This window comes from Daphnia carinata, chromosome 5 (genome assembly GCF_022539665.2).
Source record: "Daphnia carinata strain CSIRO-1 chromosome 5, CSIRO_AGI_Dcar_HiC_V3, whole genome shotgun sequence".
Lineage (NCBI taxonomy): Eukaryota > Metazoa > Arthropoda > Branchiopoda > Diplostraca > Daphniidae > Daphnia > Daphnia carinata.
In genome coordinates this window covers 8,111,764-8,131,914 of record NC_081335.1, presented here as the reverse complement: position 1 = coordinate 8,131,914, position 20,151 = coordinate 8,111,764, and the positions used below count along the sequence as shown (strand labels likewise).

At 38.8% G+C, this 20,151-nt stretch overlaps 4 protein-coding genes across 5 annotated transcripts; 2 read left to right on the top strand and 2 right to left on the bottom strand.

Moving 5' to 3' along the window:
* The first annotated feature begins 3,926 nt into the window (after nucleotides 1-3,926).
* LOC130702774 (glucose-6-phosphate exchanger SLC37A2-like) lies at nucleotides 3,927-7,193 on the top strand. Its single transcript, XM_057524387.2, has 14 exons — nucleotides 3,927-4,140; nucleotides 4,223-4,353; nucleotides 4,432-4,607; nucleotides 4,675-4,753; nucleotides 4,830-4,965; nucleotides 5,128-5,209; nucleotides 5,320-5,528; nucleotides 5,600-5,761; nucleotides 5,830-5,920; nucleotides 5,983-6,134; nucleotides 6,206-6,373; nucleotides 6,437-6,470; nucleotides 6,651-6,754; nucleotides 6,825-7,193. Exons 2-14 carry the CDS (start codon nucleotides 4,256-4,258, stop codon nucleotides 6,930-6,932), a joined length of 1,599 nt encoding a protein of 532 aa, XP_057380370.1. The 5' UTR covers nucleotides 3,927-4,140; nucleotides 4,223-4,255; the 3' UTR covers nucleotides 6,933-7,193.
* Nucleotides 7,194-8,454: 1,261 nt separating this feature from the next.
* On the bottom strand, nucleotides 8,455-9,966 carry LOC130702779 (uncharacterized). The gene is made up of 3 exons (XM_057524393.1): nucleotides 9,842-9,966; nucleotides 9,047-9,776; nucleotides 8,455-8,972 (listed from the first exon to the last, which is right to left on the bottom strand). The coding sequence occupies exons 1-3, from the start codon at nucleotides 9,900-9,902 to the stop codon at nucleotides 8,558-8,560; spliced, it is 1,206 nt and encodes a 401-aa protein (XP_057380376.1). The 5' UTR covers nucleotides 9,903-9,966; the 3' UTR covers nucleotides 8,455-8,557.
* A 430-nt stretch (nucleotides 9,967-10,396) lies between these two features.
* LOC130702765 (uncharacterized) lies at nucleotides 10,397-13,793 on the bottom strand. Its single transcript, XM_057524376.2, has 10 exons — nucleotides 13,438-13,793; nucleotides 12,936-13,338; nucleotides 12,695-12,852; nucleotides 12,357-12,621; nucleotides 12,209-12,276; nucleotides 12,062-12,109; nucleotides 11,939-11,981; nucleotides 11,152-11,845; nucleotides 11,025-11,078; nucleotides 10,397-10,951 (listed from the first exon to the last, which is right to left on the bottom strand). Exons 1-10 carry the CDS (start codon nucleotides 13,588-13,590, stop codon nucleotides 10,540-10,542), a joined length of 2,298 nt encoding a protein of 765 aa, XP_057380359.1. The 5' UTR covers nucleotides 13,591-13,793; the 3' UTR covers nucleotides 10,397-10,539.
* A 2,005-nt stretch (nucleotides 13,794-15,798) lies between these two features.
* LOC130702768 (sodium-coupled monocarboxylate transporter 1-like) lies at nucleotides 15,799-19,791 on the top strand. 2 transcript variants are annotated; one of them, XM_057524380.2, is made up of 19 exons: nucleotides 15,799-16,298; nucleotides 16,367-16,456; nucleotides 16,572-16,663; nucleotides 16,720-16,787; nucleotides 16,867-16,932; nucleotides 17,030-17,081; nucleotides 17,187-17,254; nucleotides 17,317-17,385; nucleotides 17,468-17,553; nucleotides 17,629-17,694; nucleotides 17,767-17,841; nucleotides 17,958-18,066; nucleotides 18,173-18,282; nucleotides 18,348-18,531; nucleotides 18,681-18,767; nucleotides 18,851-19,059; nucleotides 19,134-19,329; nucleotides 19,403-19,432; nucleotides 19,509-19,791. In XM_057524380.2, the coding sequence occupies exons 1-19, from the start codon at nucleotides 16,186-16,188 to the stop codon at nucleotides 19,647-19,649; spliced, it is 1,911 nt and encodes a 636-aa protein (XP_057380363.1). In that variant the 5' UTR covers nucleotides 15,799-16,185; the 3' UTR covers nucleotides 19,650-19,791. The 2 variants fall into 2 exon arrangements, with proteins under 2 accessions (XP_057380363.1, XP_057380362.1); XM_057524379.2 differs by having other exon boundaries at nucleotides 19,131-19,329.
* The last annotated feature ends 360 nt before the right edge of the window (nucleotides 19,792-20,151 follow it).

Genomic DNA, 20,151 nt, shown 5'->3' with positions numbered 1-20,151 from the left:
GATCTATTTCGAGTTACAAATCGTCATTGAAAGTGGCATTGTAACACTACAAAATGCGGCATTGTTATTAAACCACGCAAGGTGCAAACAACGCCATCTGCGAATAGAACGAAACACTTCGTTTGCAAAAATTAAAGTCTTCAATTCTAGCCACTTAGTCTTCTTTCCTTTGAGGTTGGTTTGGGACTTATCTGTCTGAACCATGCATTGTAAGCATGCATGTAAGTTAAAAAGTACAATACGTAAACCGTAACTAAATAAAGAAATGGAAACGAGAAATTCTTTCCCTAATCTGTGTCAAAATATCTGTCGTCTTACTCTGACAGGCAAGACAGAAAACATAAGGTTTGAATCTCGTTTTCACCATGTTAGGCAAACCCATTCTGATGTTTATCTTTATTAAAGTTTGTAGATAAACAGAACAGCGAACATGTGACAAGAGAAATGCTTGGGTTTGCTCCACTACAGGGAAAATGGCACATGCCGAAGAAATAATGAGGTATGTCATGCAGTCTGAATGAAATCCATTACGGCGTCATGAACAGTACGGACGCCATTTTTTTTCCGGGTTGTGTTCAGACGAACAATAAGATCAAGAGTTTTCTCTCGAGCTCTGAAATTAATTGCGCCAAGAACTTGGTGAACGATAAGAGGCTGCGAATGTCAGAAAGCAGCATTATATCACGCAATCTTCTTTGTTATTCGTATACATATCAAGATGGTAGGAAATTTGGTGAAAAAAGGAGGATTCTGGGAACGTGGGCTTTATAATTGTTAACCGTAGCATGCATTTTCAACGAGATATTCGTATGAGAGACCAAACTTTAATGGTAGCCTTTTTTCAATTTGTTTAGTGGCTTTAGTGCAGCACTAATTAATTCTAGATTTTGAAAAAGCATAATTGCATTAAAAAAAAACTGACTTCACAATGTTACAAGAAAAGGTTGGCTACCGTTCTTTGTTTAATCGCCGCAGCCATTTTATCAGCACGGTAGTGCCTTACACAAAGAAGCATTATAATGTATAAACCTAGCTTATCTGTAAGCCAAAGCTAAACGGTTTTAAGACCCGCTCATGGGTGGTCTGCTTTCTTCAAATTTTAATGGTTGTTTCAGTCAAATTTAGATGAACAAAGGCGGTAACCTGGCGCACACAAATCTCCAACGTTACTGCTGGCACATTGTCCCTCAAAGTAGACATCATTGTAATTTTTTTTTCAAAGTAATCTTATACCTGTTCACATCGATCCATCCCAAAATAACAGAAACAATCTAGTGTAACTGTAAATAACACTCAACGATGAGCTAAAAGGTTTTTTACACACCGTCTGCCAAACACCGTAAGAAACCCTCAAACGCGTAGTCAGAAAGTGCTCTGCCGCACTTCACTTTTATACCTAATTTACGGTGACATTGATATATATCACGTCAATTAATTTTCCGTTTCACTGCAGGTGGATGTGATGGCAACATGATGGTGAATCGATGGAAACTTAGAACCGCAACGCAGCCCTTCCTGCTATCTTATGAACACCTCCATGAGAAACAGTTGGTGTTAGACAATCAAGAGCTCATTCACCAGTGAGACATAGCCATGCCAATCCAACGAACCCTTCGGCTCATATGGTTGACAGAGGAAGACAGCAAACAAGTAAGTCTCCAATACTTTTTCGTACCCTTCTAAAGGACATAATGCAATAGGCTATTAAGAGATTAGGAAAGCTAGATTCGGTTAGATTTAAATCATTCGAAATCATGCAATTCAGGATAGGTTGAGGGCCACATTTTCTAATTGCAGTTTAACTTAAGTTTGGCAGTTACTTGCATTATTTTCCGTCTTGTATAACGCCCAAAATAGCACCGTTTGGACAGTAAGATTTGTGCGGTCGTATTTACTGATATTATTTGGTTGCCTTACAACATTGTAGTTATTTGTACAATTTTTTATTTATATGTCTGTGAAAGGTATCCATTGTAGACGTGCCTAGGACAATGTGCAACGTTGTGGAGTTATCTGTTACGCGATTGCATCATTGCATAAAAAATCCCACTGCAACATTGGCATCTGTCAGTTCATTTATGAGACGTCAATTTTTAAGTTAACGAATGTCTTTCGAGATAAAAATGTATCAAAGGTGCACCGCTAGAAAAGTAGGCCACAATGGCCGCCGGTTTTCTTGTGCCTGCTTCGCGTGTGAAAAGCACGTGTTACGAATTACGTAAGTCCACGTTTTGTGACGGACGTCACCCATGGCTATCAACAGCAATTGTTTCCCCCTTAATTATCTTGCTCCAGTGGGTTTCAGCGATGACTATTACCGATATAGATTTGACAGGTGCGTTTGGACGAAATGAACATTGATCAATTTATTTCATTACGAGGTTTTGCGACTCCTTCAAACAAACTAAGATAGTTTACTTAGTGTAACGTCCCACGCACAGTCGCGCAAGCCGCTGAAAAAAAAAATGCCCAAAGTAATTTTTACAATTAATTTTCCATGAAACAAAAAATTTTTAAAGAATAAAAATCTCTTTTCTTGATGCTTCAGTTAACGCGTATGTTTAATTAAACAAATGGATTGACAGTTAGTTTGCCGACCTTCACACAAGTCTACATAGCCAGTAAGCTAGTTCATTACTATCCACTTGATATAGGCGTTGTCGCAAGCCAATAGAGCAAACCGAACAGTTGGCTAATTCAATTTCAAAACATTTACTTATATTAAAAATAATTCCAAATAATTTACCCGTTTTTTTTCTCCATTTGCCAATTTGAGGGCCACATGTCTTTCCAGGATGAATACGTGGCAGACATGATCAATACTACTAACTCGTAGTAGTTCTACAACTATAACTCGAATGGCATTAAGCCCAATGATATAGAAATTTTTACCGCTTACCTTCACAAACGACATTTTGAAAATGAAAAATGAAATCTACAAAAAAAAAAATTTTTTTTAATAAGTTAAATATCTTAAATCCTTAGCAAATAAAAAAGACTTTCGCCGTTTTAGTTCACCTATATATAGTGGATTGCCCCCCCCCCATCCGTTGGCAAGCTTTGCATTCGCTTTTTAACAGCCTCCACCCCCCCTGATAAGTGCATGTACCGCCTCCATTATTTTATTCGTGAAGAGTCTTTTAAACACCTTGGTTTATACCTACATATTTTAAATAATTTAGTCACGAATTACGTCGCATAATTTCAAGAATTTTTTTTTGTTGTCCCCCGTTGGCCACTCCCAACGCTTTTAATCCATCCCGCCCAACGTTTTTCTTACTTGCTGAATTGGAGTTCTCCATCAACTCGCACAATTACATAGGCTCCCTTCGTTAGTAGTCGACATTCTTTTGTTGCTAATTGTTGCGTTTATTATACACAAGTTTTTGTTTTGTTACTTTGCAAGCCAACTTGTTTATATCAACTGTTGAATATCAGTATTTACAGCCCCGTCATTGATGAAATCTCATTTATAGTTGTAGCCTTTATTCTTTAATGATCGATGTAATATCACGAGTAGCTATAATTTCTTAAGCTAGGTTAAAATTTAATAAGTAAAAAGAAACAAAAACACGTGTTTACCTTATAGACTAAGAAAAAAACTAATAAGACCATTTTTTTTTTCAGGCTATTCGTTTCAATCTATGAGGGCTGATAAATAATGTCAGCAACACAGACTTTTGTTTTACCTGTCATTTAAACAAAAAATGTAGTTCGAAACAAAGAGGTTATGATGTATGCATCGTACTCGTCGACACCGTGAAGAACACGTACAATTAAGTGTTGAACATTTCTAATCTCTCCTTGACCTTTATGTTATGTGCTATGAGTTTTGAAGCGGCGATGGAGGATGAACCTATTACGCGTTGATCTTTGATCGGCTCTTGATGATTGAGTACTATCTTGTCAGGGCGTATTGCAACATGTATGTTTGTTTTTTTGTAATCAACAGTCTGCGGCGCCAAGTGACAAGGAGGCGTGGTTATTACAAGCCGGTAATTCTAGGCTATTTAAACAACGTGAAACAGACTGGCTGTTTCGGGGAACCTTTAAACATTCTTTCCGAATCCATTGTTTTTCAACAACTGGACAAATCTTGTTGACAGCTGCCTGCATTGTCGATTCGTTGCACATCAGCAGGTAAAATAAGAAACAATTGATTGTGTTGTCAAAAAATAATATGCATAAAGCCAACTAATTATAACTTTGAATAATAATCTAGGCCTGTACAGACGCAGTTGAGAATCGGTGGGAAATGATTCTAGAACAGGTTTACGATGTCCCTCTCGGTGTCCGTCTACTTGAAAAAGTCTCTTGCCTACGGAATCTCTCTGATTTATGGAAATTGCGATGGTGAGTTTGAAATTCAACATTTGACATTGTTGATTAATATCTATCATTTTGTTTTCTTCATTTTTTCGTATTGAAAAGGCACAAGTTCAACGTTTTGTTGCTCACGTTTTTGAGCTACGCCAGCTATCATATGGCACGCAAGCCAACCAGCGTGGTCAAGAGCGTTCTGCACCAGGACTGCACCAACTTAACCGCCCCGCCTGATTTAAACACAACTGGCATTGAAGATACGTGGTGCAGCTGGAGTCCATTTGGTAATCATTTTCATACTTAAATGAATAATTAATCATTCAAAATTACGCTACGTGGTTTTTACTTCAGATGGAGATGATGCTGATACGCTTTTGGGTGCTTTAGATTCTGCCTTCCTCTTTTCTTACGCTTTCGGAATGTACCTTATGTAAGTTAAAGGCTCTACGTCATGAACCCAATGAAAAATTCTTAGAATAATATTTTTTTAATACATTCAATTTCAGGGGTTCCCTTGGTGAACGTGTCAATGTCCGTTATTTTCTGTCAATCGGCATGATGTTATCTGGACTTTTTGGATTCCTCTTCGGTTTGGCATATTGGACTGACATTCACTCGTTGGCGTACTTCATCATTGTCCAGGTCTAGATTTAAACATTTTTCTATATTATCTCTGAAAAAAACAAAAAACAAACCCAATTTTCAGTTTATTCGGCAGATGTCCTCACTTTTTTTTGTCCGATCAAATCGAACTAGATTAATTAACAACGATATTAACTAAGACATATTTTTTTTTTCTTAAAGGTTTTAGCTGGATTATTTCAGTCTACTGGCTGGCCAGGCTGCGTTGCTGCCGTTGGTAACTGGTTCGGCAAAAGCAAAAGAGGTATAATGCAAGCAAATTACAATCGTATAAATTCCAACAATTATATTCAAATTAAGAACTCAAATTATTGTGCTATTCAAATCATAATAATAAATATCGTTATTAACCAGGACTTATTATGGGCATTTGGCGTTCACATCACAGCATTGGTAACATTGCTGGATCTTTGATTGCTGGCGCCTTTGTCGAGTACTCGTGGGGCCTTTCGTTCGCCGTTCCTGCTACAATCATTTTCAGTCTTGGACTTCTTCTTTTCTTCTTCCTCGTTCCTGACCCACGAGCTGTCGGATGTCCCGTTCCGAACCACAGCATCGAACCCGTTAGAACAGCTTTTCATTTTTAAAATTACACCCGAATTGAATCGTTCATATAATTTCAACATGTTTGAAGAAATCGAGCCCTCCGAAGATCGTCATTCAAGAAGCAGGAGACGATAGCAACAGCCACGATTCAACATCAATTAAAAGTGGGCAAAGTGGCAAATCAATGAATAAAAGCTCTGACTCTGGTGATGAAAAAGCCATCAGTTTTTGGCGAGCTGTTCGAATTCCTGTAAGCATCTCATCTACCGTTCAAACGACTTAAACAATAACTGTTATTTTTTCTTTCCCATTCCGCAGGGTGTGCTTGAATATTCGTTCAGTTTGTTCTTCACGAAGTTGATTAACTACACCTTCCTCTACTGGCTTCCTAAATATCTTAAGGACTCGAGTACGCGCTATTTCCCTTTATTTGATGGAACCAATCTTAAAAAATGATTTCCCTTTTTAAAGGCGACACACTGGGCAGCCAAGACGCAGCAGAATTGTCCACTTTGTTTGACATTGGTGGAATATTCGGCGGCATCTTAGCTGGCCTTCTGAGCGATTTGACTGGGATGAGCGCTTTTACTTGCGCCGGTTACTTTATTCTCACCATACCCTCGGTAATTTTTTCATTGCATAATTATAAACGTTTCTTGGGTCTATAATTGAAACGTTTTGTTTATTCGTTCAGCTATTTCTCTATCGAGAATTTGGTGACGTCAGCGCTGGATTGAATACGTTTTTGCTCTTCATGGTGGGTTTCCTTGCCAACGGGCCGTACGCCCTCATCACGACGGCCGTCTCTGCTGATTTGGGTACTCATCCAGAACTAAAAGGATCCACTCGTGCTTTAGCTACGGTATCAAAGTCTCAAAAAAAAAAAAATTACGTGTGTAATCTGTACAATGTTTGATGATTTCAGGTAACAGCTATCATTGACGGCACAGGCTCAATCGGTAAGCCTAGAAAATCTCTTTTAAATCCAACCCGTAAAAACCATCTTTGTAGTATACCAATATTTGTACTGTATGTCAGATTCGTTTTTATACGGGAATTTTTTTATTCCATTGCGTAATTCTGTCGCACCATTTATAGCCTTAAGTTTTTAATTCCTTGTCTCGTTATTTCTCGATAAGGTGCCGCCGTTGGTCCACTTATTGCTGGGGCGCTATCAAGCCTTGAAAATGGCTGGGATTATGTTTTCTACGCTCTGATGGTAGCCAGTGCAATGGGACTGTTGGTAAGTTTGAAGACACACACACACAAAACTCCATGGGTATCTCATTAATAATATATGCAAATCTCTTTAGCTGCTGACGCGTTTGATGGTCAGAGAGGCCAAAGCCAAATTTGGGAAAAAGAAGATGCCGCGAAATGAGCCTAACCTTAGCACGAATGGCATAAAACCTGAACATTAAATCAAAATATTTAGAAAAAAAATCCATCTAGCGGTCAAAGCCGCAACCACTAAAGACATTTGACTCCACTTTAATCTTATCACCAAAATACAGAGGTCTGCAGTTGCTGCAAAATTGATCATGCAAATACTTTGTTTTCATATGTTAAATATTCCTCAGATGTTTCCGCCCTTTTTTTGTGTTACTCCAGTTTCATCATAATACATGAAAAATTCATCATCACCAATATTTGAAAAAAATACAACCGGTCGAATATCTTAATATTAATCACAATGAGGATGCAGGAATACACGCCAAAAACATTATTCAAGAAGTGAGATTTAAGTAAACAGCGGTAGATCCTCCGAGTCCGGAGCGAAATTAATGGCTGTAAACAATTCGGCTGAAGTGCAACAAAAGGCATAACCTTTCTTATTATCGTAATATTACAATGGAGCAATAAGATTGGGAGTAAATGGGATCGCCTTACGCAACTCTTAGTCCGTACAACAAAACATGTAACCTTTGGAGATATCGCTCAGTTTCCAATTCATCCACGGGATTCAATTACACACATCCGGACTCAGGATATCGGCAGGCGCAATCCTATCGAGAGGTGGATTGTTGATACCCAGGAAGGCCGTCGCAGTCTCGGAAGCAGGATCGTGATTCATTTTCCAGTAATACTTGGGCACGGAGATGATACCGTTGTTGTTTGTATCGAAAGTTAAGTAAAGCGACTGATGCTTCCCTTTCACATCGTTCAAAGTCCTAATTCCGAACGTTCCCATGTACACGGTCTAATCCAGATCCCGTGTTATGGCGATCTGTCTCACGGTTGTTCTAATATGCTTTTTTTTAGATGCAGAAATTAATGAAAATTAAAACAAAATAAAAAATTATGAATAATTAATGGCAAGTACTTCCAGTTTCCGTCGTTGAACGATTGCCATTGGGACGCCATATTTAAATAGGAACTACAAAAATATTGCAAACAGTTTTACAGCCCCCCCCCCTCAAAAAAAAAATCGGCCTTTTTCCCTGTCATTGCCATCTACCGATCAGATTTCTAGTTAATTTCCTAAATACAACTTTACGTATTCTAGCCATGTGTAACGTAAAAATCGAGCAAATAAAAAAAGTCGGCCTTATTTAGTTGGGCTTATTTAGTCGGGCTTAAAATTTTTTTCTCCAAAAATCGGTACTCATCGAAATTGGTTGAATATCACAGGATATGCTCAAAATAAAATGCTGATTCCGAAAAAATTGTTATTTTTTTCATTAAGTCAACCATTTTGGAAATACACGAAATATTTAGGCAGCCTAGCGCAAGCGCTGTAGCGTACTGGCGCGCTAGCATTGCCTCAAATATTCGGCGTATTTCAAAAACGATTAACCAAAAGGGAATTACCTACAGATACATTTAGTTACAAACCTGCAAAATCTTCTTTCAGGAATTTACTTTTTTTTTTGGTACAATGCGTTTTATTGTGAATTTATGGCTAGCAAGCTACAGTACCATATGCGTACAATACCTATAAAATTAGCTCTTTTTTATCACCTTTAGAAATATTGCAGATATATAGCAAGGTGATTAAAACAAAAAATGCCAAGTTCAAAAAAAAACTTTTGCCACGAAATGAATTTCAAACAAACAGCGGGAGATCCCCCAAATCCGGAGCGAAATTAATGGCTTTAAACAATTCGGCTGCAGTGCAACAAAAGGTATAACCTTTGTAAATGTCGGTCAAGGCCCAGTTAACCCAGGGCACTTGATTACACACATCGGGGCAGATGACATCTGCCGGTAGAACTTGACCAATGTGCGGATTGTTGATGCCCAGCACGGCCGTCGCTGTCTGTGTAGAAGGATCGTGAATCAATTTCCAATAATATTTCGGTACGGGAATGAGGCCGTTGCCGTTCGCATCAAACTCCAAATAGATTTTCTGTTGGACGCCATTGATATCAGCCAATGTCAAAATGTCGAACGTTCCCGTGTAGATCGTCAGTTTCACGTCTCTGCTGGTTGCCAAATTTCGAACAGCATTCTCTAATACGCTTTTTAAATTCATAAAACATAAACAATTAATTCGAAATTTAAAAGAAAATAATTTGTTGATAAATTAATTTACTTCCAATTGGCACCGTTAAAATTCTGCCACTGTGGGGCTACATTCAAAAAATAATAAGTCGCGTCTTGGCTCGCAGCGTCGATGAAATCGCCATCCGGAGCCATGTGACCCCTGGACAGGAAAACTTGACTTCCGGCTACAACGTATTGATTAGCCAAACTAGTGGATCCCACAATGTCGGCAATCGTCTGAGTTTGTTGGGTTTGGCTGTAGGCGGTGTTCACATCGAGGCCTGGGTAATAGCCACCTTGGCTGAACGAAGGCCGTTCATTAGCCGAATCGTCGGCGGCCGCCGACTTGCCGTGAATGAAACTCGTCGAGAAGTAATTGGCGGCTGCCACTTTATCGTGGCAAGTGTCGTAAAGAGGAATAAATTCAGGTCCGGCTTGCCATCCGATGCGGATGTTCGTGCCCAGTCCGTTAGCGCAAGTGCCATTTTCGAGAAGGATTTCTTTGTTCTGTTTCAAACATCCCAGCTGAGAATACGACAGTTCACGGCCGTCTACCAGAAGCAGTTTGGAGTTGGAAAGGCAAGTGGCCGGAGCCAATTGCATTCCAGTTGTTTGGATGTAGTTGCCTGTTCCCAAACATCCAACTGCCACCTTCTCGTCCGTGCTGAGTGTGATGACTCGCGACGAGCCAACCATCACCGGCAAAATAATTTTGTTATTGGCATCGATCAAATGAGGTGGATTCGAAGGCGAACTTGTATCCAAGTTAAACGTACATCCTATTTTAAATTGTTTAAATCTTAATTAGGCCTTCAAATTCAAGGGTTTTATTGTTTTATTTTACCTGATACTAACTGAGTCAGCGAGAGGACCAAAAGAAGATTGAACCACTGTAAAGACACCATATTTTATTAAGTTTGAACGTGTCTTCAATTCCAGACTTTATGTGTACTGTTTAGCCGATTGAAGTGATCAGCGATGCATGTTTTATCTCATTCCTAGCTCTTAGTGCGTTATCTTATAATCGGCTGGTTCAATGGGCAAACAAGCCATTGTTCACTATCGAGATAACTATTGACCTCGCAACAGGTTGTCATGTTGTGTTTGATTCCATCCAAACCTCTAACGACCATGATTGTTGCGAGCAATGTCAAGTTCATCGTATACCATTTTCTCTTCGGTTTTTCAGAGTATATGCAGCATTGTAGCATTTCCTACCCATTTTATTACAAAAGCTTCAAATTCATCCAATCGGGGAATTCAAGTCGATTTTGAAGTCCACACAAGTTCTGCGATTGCACATGCGCACGGCGACCTGACTGTTCATAAGATAAAGCGACTCTTTGTTATCAATTTCAAGATCCGTGTGGCTGCATGAGATTTTTTATAAAGCAATTGTATTCTATCAACCAGGATTTGCGAACAACAACTGCTAGTTTGTTTTCTCTTTTAGAAATCTGAATAAATGCATGGTAGGTAAAAAGAAAAGAAAGATGCAAATGAAGCACTTGATCCTAGCTCCATCTCGTGACAAGTCTAATCTCACAAAAACAATGGAGCAACGAGATCGGGAGCGAACGGGATCGCCTTACGCAACTCTTCGGCCGTACAACAAAACATGTAACCTTTAGATATGTCGGTCAGTTTCCAATTCACCCACGGGATTCGATTACACACATCCGGACACAGGATATCGGCAGGCGCAATCCGATCGAGATGTGGATTGTTGATACCTATGACGGCCGTCGCAGTCTTGGACGCAGGATCGTGAATCAGTTTCCAGTAATACTTCGGCACGGGGATGATGCCGTTGTTGTTTTTGTCGAAAGTTAAGTACATCGGCTGTTGCTTTCCCTTCACATCGGTCAAAGTCATAATTCCGAATGTTCCCGTGTACACCGTCAAATCAAGATCCCGCGTTATGGCGATCTGCCTCACCGCTGTTTCTAACATGCTTTTTTTTAATAAAAAAAAATTATGAAAATTAAAACAAAATAAGAAATTAGGAATAAAATAAGGCCAGGTACTTCCAGTTCCCGCCGTTGAACGATTGCCATTGTGGCGCCATATTCAAATAATAACTAGAAAAATAGAAAGATAAATACAATTATACAATGTCACACAAACTATTTCATTTTTAAAAATTTAATTAACTATGTTGCATCTTGGCTTCCAGCGTCTATGAAATCTCCATCTGGCGCTAGATGTCCTCTGGCCAAGAAAAAGTTTTTCTTTTGATTCAAATACTTGGCGACTAATGTTTCCGATCCGACCACACGAGCGATCGTCTTGTTCTGTTGGGCTTGGCCAAATGCAGCGTTCACATCAACACCTGGATAATATCCAGCTTCGCGGAAGGATGGCCTCGTGTTTGCTTTATCATCCGCATCGACCGATCGTCCAATAATGGTGTGCGTGGAGAAATAGTTGGTCGACGTTATTTTGTCGTGACACGTGTTGTACAACGGGATGAAATCTGAGCCTAAATTCCAGCCGACGCGGATTCGAACGCCCCGCCCATTGGCGCAGACGCCATCTTCTTTGAGGATTTCTTTGTTTTGATTAGTGCAACCCAATTGGGAATAAGGCAGTTCGATTTGATCGAAACGAAGGGTCGAATTGGTCGTGCAAAATGCCTGGTTGATCTGCAATCCGGTCGCCTTGAGAACGTTGGTAGCGGAGGCTTTGTCGTGACGGATGCCCAGGCAACCCACCGTGACTTGCTCATCGACGTTCAACGAAATGATTCGCGATTTTCCTTGCAATACAGGTTGAATGATGTTGTTATTCTCGTCGATTAAATGGGGTGGATACTGCGGTGAACTCGAGTGCAAGTCAAAAATACAGCCTAAATAAAAATATGATTACGATTCACTAATTTAAAGACAAAGGAGCCTAACGCAAAGAATTGTATTTTCATTTGCGAGCCATTTCTTAGAACCTGAACTGGGTTGACGAACGTAACCTCCAGAAACCGGGCCAGTCTAAATGAATGAAAGAAAACAAGCCAAGTGTTTTGCTTTAATCATTTAAATTTAATGAAATTTGAAGAATTTCAGGTTACCTGAGGTTTTTCTCGATTCCGTGTTCGTATGCTTGTCTCTGGTTCTCCCTGTTTAATATTTGAAAATGAAATTAACCAAAGTGTATGTCCAGCTCTCCAGCATAGTTTACGGTAAAAAAACACAAGAGATTCTTAAGGAATGCATACCTTAGATCCAGTACGATGGGTTGTTATGTTTTCTCCTCCATGCGAACCTTTGGAACTCGACGCATAGTCTTAAATTCAAAAATTCAAATTGTTTAATATTTATGGTTCTAATTTTGAATTTGAATATCGAGTTATATCTCTGAAATACCTTGACTACGTCCAAGGCAAATTAATTTCCCAATGTGGAACCGGCTGGAACATAATCCAGAGACACCATATTCTGGTCCGAAATGAACTTCGATAACAGGGAGATCTTGCCGATTAGTGACGAAATTGCCGTCGCTGTGGTTAGTAGATTTAACCGGCCAATGGTTCCGCAAAATACCGTCTCGATTCTTCCACCACGACGTATTAACCGATGAAGCGCCGTACGTCTGCTTCCTGGTCAATGATTCTTCCGTACAGGAATCGTACTGAAACAAATAAATATCATCAATAAAGAACGTTACTAATATTGAATGTTTCCATTATGATCAGGTATTATACGTAGAATTGTTGCTGACACGTTGCCGAGATTCCCGTCAGGGCAATCAGTTGTTTCACAGTAGCATTTTGGTAATGCAGAGTTCGTTTGAAACATCCGGGAGTCGGACAGGACTTGACGTCTATTACATTTTCAGCGTCGTGAGATATTAAAGTCGCTCCTGCAATCGTCAAATCGCGTTTAATTAGCATCATTCAACGTTCACCAAATTTAAATCATCAAAAATAAGTTAAATGTATGTACCATTTTGCATATTACAGAAAACCTGAATGGGACCATCGCCGCCTTGGCCGTCAGGATCTATCCGGTAGATTCCGCTTTGCATTGATTGCCGGGACAATCGGATCTCATCGCAAGATCTAAGGACGGTATCGCCTCCTGGTGTGTGATGTAATGAACTATTCGATGTTCCCCATACACTTCCATGAGCAACGGAAGTGGGTTTTCCCACGAAGCTGTTCGTTGGAGTCGCATGTTCCAAAATCAGTTCAATCTTTTCAATCTTCATCTGCTGTTGATTGACGGTCCCTTGCAAATGACTTATCGTGCCAGCCTGTGTTTCAACGAGGTTCTGCAATCTCTGAATCGCCTCGGCCTGTTGTCGCAGGTCTTCCATACATTTCTCGTACGCAGATCTCAATTTCACCTTCGAAAACGATTAGTCAAAGCAATACACTATGAAAACACATCCCACGCCCATTATATACAGATATTTTTTTATTAAAAAAACAAACAAAAGACTTACCATTTCTTTATCTAAGCTTCCAGCCAACCCCGATGTAGCCGAGGGGTCCGCATTGCGAACAGCATGTGAAACTTGAGCGTAACCTACGAGCGCGCCATTTAGTAAAAACCCGTAAAACAAAACTAAGCGAACGTCACAGTACGCGATATGCATATCTGTTATACCAGCTGTGACGATTCACTCGGCCTGTGTTTAATACGTCAGCTTGAACTGTTTTTTTTTAATATCGAGATTCCTGTAAATGCAACAGTTCTGTATAGTCAGACAGCAGGCACAACACTGGGATATACGGACTAACAATTTTAGATTTGATTTCTTTACACAAGATGCACACGATTTCTTGTCTTGCTCAACGAACGATAAGAAGAAGCCAACTGTTCTTCAACTTGAGTAATTCAACCCCTACGGGCCGTTTATGTGTGACGTCACACGACTTCGTGGAACTAGCTCTTCCTTTAACCATCGCTTTTTGTCCGCCCTTTTTTGCTTATCTCCCGTCCTTTCCCTGACCAAAGTTTTTGATTTTAGTTTCTTTGGGGCTTGACGTAATTTAATGTGAACGCCCTACTGTGGGCAGTTTCCCCGAAAAGCAGTGTATACAAAAACTACTTGTGCTGAAGACATCAGAACATCAGGAAAAGTACACAGCTCGTTCAATAGATGACACCATCCGTTTCGTTTCTGGCCCAGACAAACCATAAACGACCTAAGGGAAGTTAAATACGCCGCTTTTAGAATAATATAAAATAAAGTGCTGTTTTGACCAATAGCTGATTTCGATTCAGCTATTGGTTTTCTTCTAAAACCAGCCATTTTGACAATAAAATAAAAGAAAGTGCTGTTAGCGCTCTTTATTTCTTGCGCTGTAGCGTACTGGCGCGCTAGCATTGTAAACTATTAACTGTATTAAAAAAAACGGTTGACTTAATAAAAAAGATAGCAATTTTCCCGGAATCCTCAGTCAATTTTGAGTATATCCCATGATATTCAGCCAACTCCAGTGAGTGTAAGTTTTTCGGAAAACAATTTTAAGCCCGACGAAATAAGCCCGACTTTTCTTATTTTTTTGTTTTTTTACGTTAAATTAAAAAACCATGAGACCAATTAAAAAATAAGCGAAACTTGAAATTTGGCCAAAAATGAAAAAGTGGGAAGGGTATAGTCTTCCCACTTTTGTCAAAATCGGCCAAAACCGACATCTCTTGGAATACGAAGAAAATCACACAGTACAATGAAAATTGAACGCTGATTTCGATTCAGCTATTGGTTTTCTCCTTAAACCAGCCATTTTGAAAATAAAATAAAAGAAAGTGCTGCTAGCGCTCTTTATTTTTGCGCAGTAGCATACTGGCCCGCTAGCATTGTGAACTATTAGCTGTATTAAAAAACAGTTGACTTAACAAAAAAAAATTGCAATTTTCCCGGAATCAGCATTCAGTTTTGAGTATATCCCGTGGTATTTCAACCAATTCCAGTGACTGTAAGTTTTTGTAGGAAAATATTTTTAAGCCCAACAAAAATAAGCCCGACTTTTCGGGCTTTTTTGTTTTTTACGTTTTATTCCAAAACCATAAGACCAATTAAAAAATAAATATGATTTCCATGATAAGTATTCAATTTTGAATCGAAATAATGGTATTTTAAGCAAAATTTTAGGTAAAAGAATAGTTTCGACTGAGTGCCTATAGGTAAATGTACATAACCAAAGGGAAAATCAATGTATGCGGAATCAACGCTAAAGCATAGTTAAAGCTGGGTAGATTTGATTGAATTCCAAATTAAACGTTGGGATTCCCAAATCTAAACGCAGCAAACGACACAAATTATTTTGATTCAATGGTATCCCAATATATAGATGGGTCCTATTTAGACGTTTGATGAATTTGCTTGTGCCCATTTCCATATTTTTCTAGTTTGCCAGTCGCTGTTGATCCGCAGCGTTCCGTTCAACAATTTTCGTTCGATGAAAATCGAAAACACAACAGTTGATGGGCTTTTAAAACAAAACGCTAACGAAAACTCGGCGTACAATACGAAAACAATAAGCAACGAACAATAGACTTATTTACTGCTAGCATACACAAAAACCAGATAAATAATGCATGAAGGATTTGTCGTTGCTTATACCGTTTGAAAGACACAAGCAAAACAAACAGGTAAAACATTAATGCGCGCTGGGCAAACGGGCGTGGGCCCAACTAAAGAATTGTGTTACTGCTTAACTAACGCATGTTAAGCAGTATGAGCATGCTTACAGGACTCGATTAGGTTATATCTATATACGTATATTTTGATCCGCATTTCACTGTCTGATTGTTCTGTGTGGATTTATTGAATTGTTAGGCCAAACGCGATGTCAGTTGCAACGGAAAGGTGGTTCCCGCTACTGTGCCAAAACAAATGGGCTCTATAGTCCCAATTTCTGTGTATCTCGTTTTGATTGTATAGAAGTAAAGCAGTATTAAAAATTCTACGTTAATCGTTACATCGTGTAAGCAACTAGCTCCTCTAAAGTGCGTTCATTTAGTCGTTCAGTTTTTCTGTGGGAATTTCCACAGCTCTTGCGCACAATATTTCAATATATTTCGAACATTGATTGTTAAAGAACTGGAAAGAACTGGTACAATTCTTTGAAAATAACAGTTGAGCTGCAAAGAGTAGCCAAGAAAAGTTAGTGTGGGGGATTGTAAAATTGCTGATTGTGAAGATTTCTTCACCAAAATCCACAATTTCAGACAATCACAAAAAATGACAGTTATAGAAGACCCCGAGGCTTTGATTTCGCGTTTCGGGTGGCCTGACTACTTGGTATTTGTGGCTATGCTATCTGTTTCAGCCATAATCGGAATATATTATGCATGGTATGTACATTTTATTGATTTAAACCAACACCTTGGATATTGATGTTAATAAAACAATTGGTTTAAAGTGCCGGTGGAAAGCAGAGCACCACGTCTGAATTTCTGATGGCTGGAAGGAGCATGTCGACCTTCCCCGTCGCAATGTCTTTGATTGCAAGGTGCTTTTACTTCAATAAGACCATTAAAAAATTAGATTAATGTCATTGACTATAGCCTTTTAGCTAATGGTTTAAAATTGCTGAAACTATTTCACATTTACTATTTTGAATTTAGCTTTATGTCAGCCATCACGCTTTTGGGCACACCAGCTGAAGTGTACCAGTTTGGCACGATGTACTGGCTAATTGGTATATCGTACTTCATCGGTAAGCAACTTTCGAATTTTTCATCGTAACAGATTTTTACGCCATCTTTTTCATAGTAATGCCCGCAACGAATTATCTCTATCTCCCCATATTTTATAAGCTCCAAGTCACTTCTGCATACGAGGTATGAGATCCTAACTGTCTTACACATCATTCCAATAACAGTGTAAGTTACAATCCTTTTTATTTTTTTTCTCACGAAGTATTTAGAATTACGTTTCCATAAAGTGATCCGGTGCATGGGTTCAGCAACGTTTACAGTTCAAATGGTAAGATGACTAAAGGAAATATTTCGGAACGAGACATATAAAATGATATTTTAAAATAAATTCGTTTATTTGATTTACATTTGGTTATGTCCATTAGAGTCTTTATATGGCTGTGGTGGTATATGCCCCTGCACTGGCTCTTAGCCAAGGTAAAATCCAATTTAACGTTGATTCAAATATAAACCCAAATCGCACCCAAACGGCCATGCACAGAGAAAAGAACAACCCAATAGCTAATTCTCTTTTATTTACAGTGACTGGAATCAATGTGTACCTCTCAGTGACAGCCATTTTCGTTGTATGCATTTTCTACACTGTAGTCGTAAGTAAATTCTTTGTAGGCCTCTATATATTCTTGTGTATGTAAATAATTTCTTTTCATAGGGAGGAATGAAAGCTGTTATGTGGACTGACACGTTGCAAGTTATTATTATGTATGGTGCGATGATAGCGGTAGGCAAAGAGCCATTTCTGTTGTTTTAAAAACAAATTTCAACCCGTCCTTTTCCGTTGTTCTCTTTACGTATTAAATCAGGTGATTGCTAAGGGACATGTTGACGTGGGCGGTTGGTCTGCTGTTTGGAATGCAAATCAAGTAACCGGAAGGGTCGAATTTTCCGAGTAATATGGCTATTCTAAAACAATTGCGCATGTGAAACGAAAACTAATGTTGCTACTGCGTCTTAAATTCAACAGTTTCGATGTTAACCCCGGAAAACGTCATTCGGTTTGGTCTTTGGTTGTTGGAGGATACTTCACGTGGTAAACATTTAGCCCATCATAATTAATAGTTTTGGAAATTTCATTTCATTTCTTGCATAACATTTAACGCAGGATTACGATTTACGGAGTTAATCAGTCTCAAGTGCAACGTTATTTGACAGTTTCGACCATCAAGCAAGCTAGAAAGTGAGGTTTCATTTCAGATGAGTATTTTGTATTGCATTTTTTGAATCTTTAGTTCTAATTTTTAAACCCATCTACTTTTTACAACTTATTTAAAATATTGCATACGTATTATGCAGTGCTGTATGGATCAACCTTGTTGGATTATCCGTCCTCCTTTCGGTTTGTTGTTATGGAGGCATGGTCATTTTTGCTAAATATGCCGATTGCGATCCTCTCTCTGCCAAGGTAAACCATGACGCCACATTTCTTGAAAGTTTACATATACAAAAATAACATTTATTTTCCGTGTAACAATAAATTAATGACCACTACTTTTTAAATACCTTCTTAGTACGTCAGTAAGCCGGATCAGCTGTTTCCCTTATTTGTGATGGACACGTTGGGTCACATACCCGGTGTTCCTGGTCTGTTTGTTGCCGGAATCTTCAGCGGTGCTTTAAGGTATATATTATACTTCCACTAGACTGTTGATGCATTTATGGTGATCTTTTTCTTTTTTTTCGCAGTACTGTTTCTAGCGGATTAAACTCTTTGGCGGCTATTTGCTTGGAAGATTTTGTAAAACCCTTTTGTTGCGTGGGCATGACTGATGAACGCGCCACTAAAGTATCTAAAGGGTTGGCAATCGGATTTGGACTTCTTTGTTTTGGACTGGTTTTTGTTGCGGCTCAACTTGGCAATGTCCTTGAAGTAAGTTGTATTTCTTAGTTACTCTATTTGAATGCTACAGAATTTATCATGTAGAGTATGCTAATTACATCAGAGAAAATTGAAATGAAGACTATGAAGGACATTGGTGATGATATCATTTCTAAATGTTTAATTGCTTTGATCCTTAGGCTGCTTTGAGTATTTTTGGGATCATTGGCGGACCTCTTCTGGGAGTCTTCACTTTAGGCATCTTCTTCCCTTGGGCGAACTCTGTTGTGAGTATTTTCGATTAAGTCATTGATTTTTCATAGGAATTTATGTTTGGATGTACTGGATTAAATTCTTTCCTATTTTTTAGGGAGCCGGGGTAGGCGTAATAGCCAGTTTGAGTTTAATGCTGTGGATTGGTGTTGGAACGCAAGTTGTCAAAGCGCAGGGTTTTCTTAAGTTAACAAGCAAGGTCTATTCTACTGAAGGATGTCGTTCACTGAACGACACTCTAACTACCACATTAGTGGGATTGAACGGCTTAGTTTCGTCAACAACTGCGTCATCCGTGACGCAAACGTAAGTGATAATAAGAGTTGCGATGTTTACCTTTCTTTTTCGAGAGCCATTTGCATTGTATGATACCTTAGTAGTTCTGCAGAAGAACCCCTTGGACTGTATCAACTTTCATACATGTGGTACTCAACTGTTGGTTGTTGTACAGTCATCGTCGTTGGCTTAATTGTCAGTGCCCTAACCGGATTTCAGGATCCCCGGAAACTTAATCCAGGACTCGTTTGCAACACTGGAAACACCATTTATTGGTTCATGCCAAAGAATATTAGAGAAGTAATTAGTTTTATGATTTTGAAATATTCGAATGTTCAAAATTAATTAAATAACTAAAATGTTTTATCCATAGTACCTACGATTTGAAGTCGGAGATGATTATGTAACTAAAGATACAATTTGCCTTTCTGAAACAACAAACATAACCTTGTTTTCACAAAATATATTTGTTTACGCAGGAATTAAGCGAAGAGCCGTATGAAATATGTAAGCAACCGGTTTCGAATTTACAAGAAGACGAAAGCAACCCAACGTTCGCGTCGAGTGATGCACATTTACCGAGCAAGCTTACTGATAATGACGATGCAACGAAACTATGATATACTCTTTCGCTTATATATGACTCAACACGCCTCGCGGACACCAGAGATGAAAAATGTGAGAACGTTGGCTTTCGTCTGTGAAACCAATTATTTCATCGATTGCTGGTTTTTGATTGTACAAACACGCAATTAGTGCCGTGTAATCAAATAAAAATTGAACAGAGATGTATGTCTGTGTTTATAGACTTTTTCTACAGTAAACTTAATTATTCGTCCTGTTAATAAATGTTTGATACGGACAACGTAGTCAGAATTTCATGATAGAAATTGCATCAAAACTTTTACGGTAATATGTCAGTATCTATCTTTCTTCTTAATCGTTACGGGAATTGAACCTGCAATTTTCAGATAATTAGTTCTATAAAAATCCGACGACTTATCTATTATGCCACACGACCTTAAATCTCGTGGAGATTCATTTACTAAATCAGAAACCTTCCGATTTCACCATTACAGTAAAACGGTAGTAATTCTTTGTTGGAAAAATTGTTCATTGCGA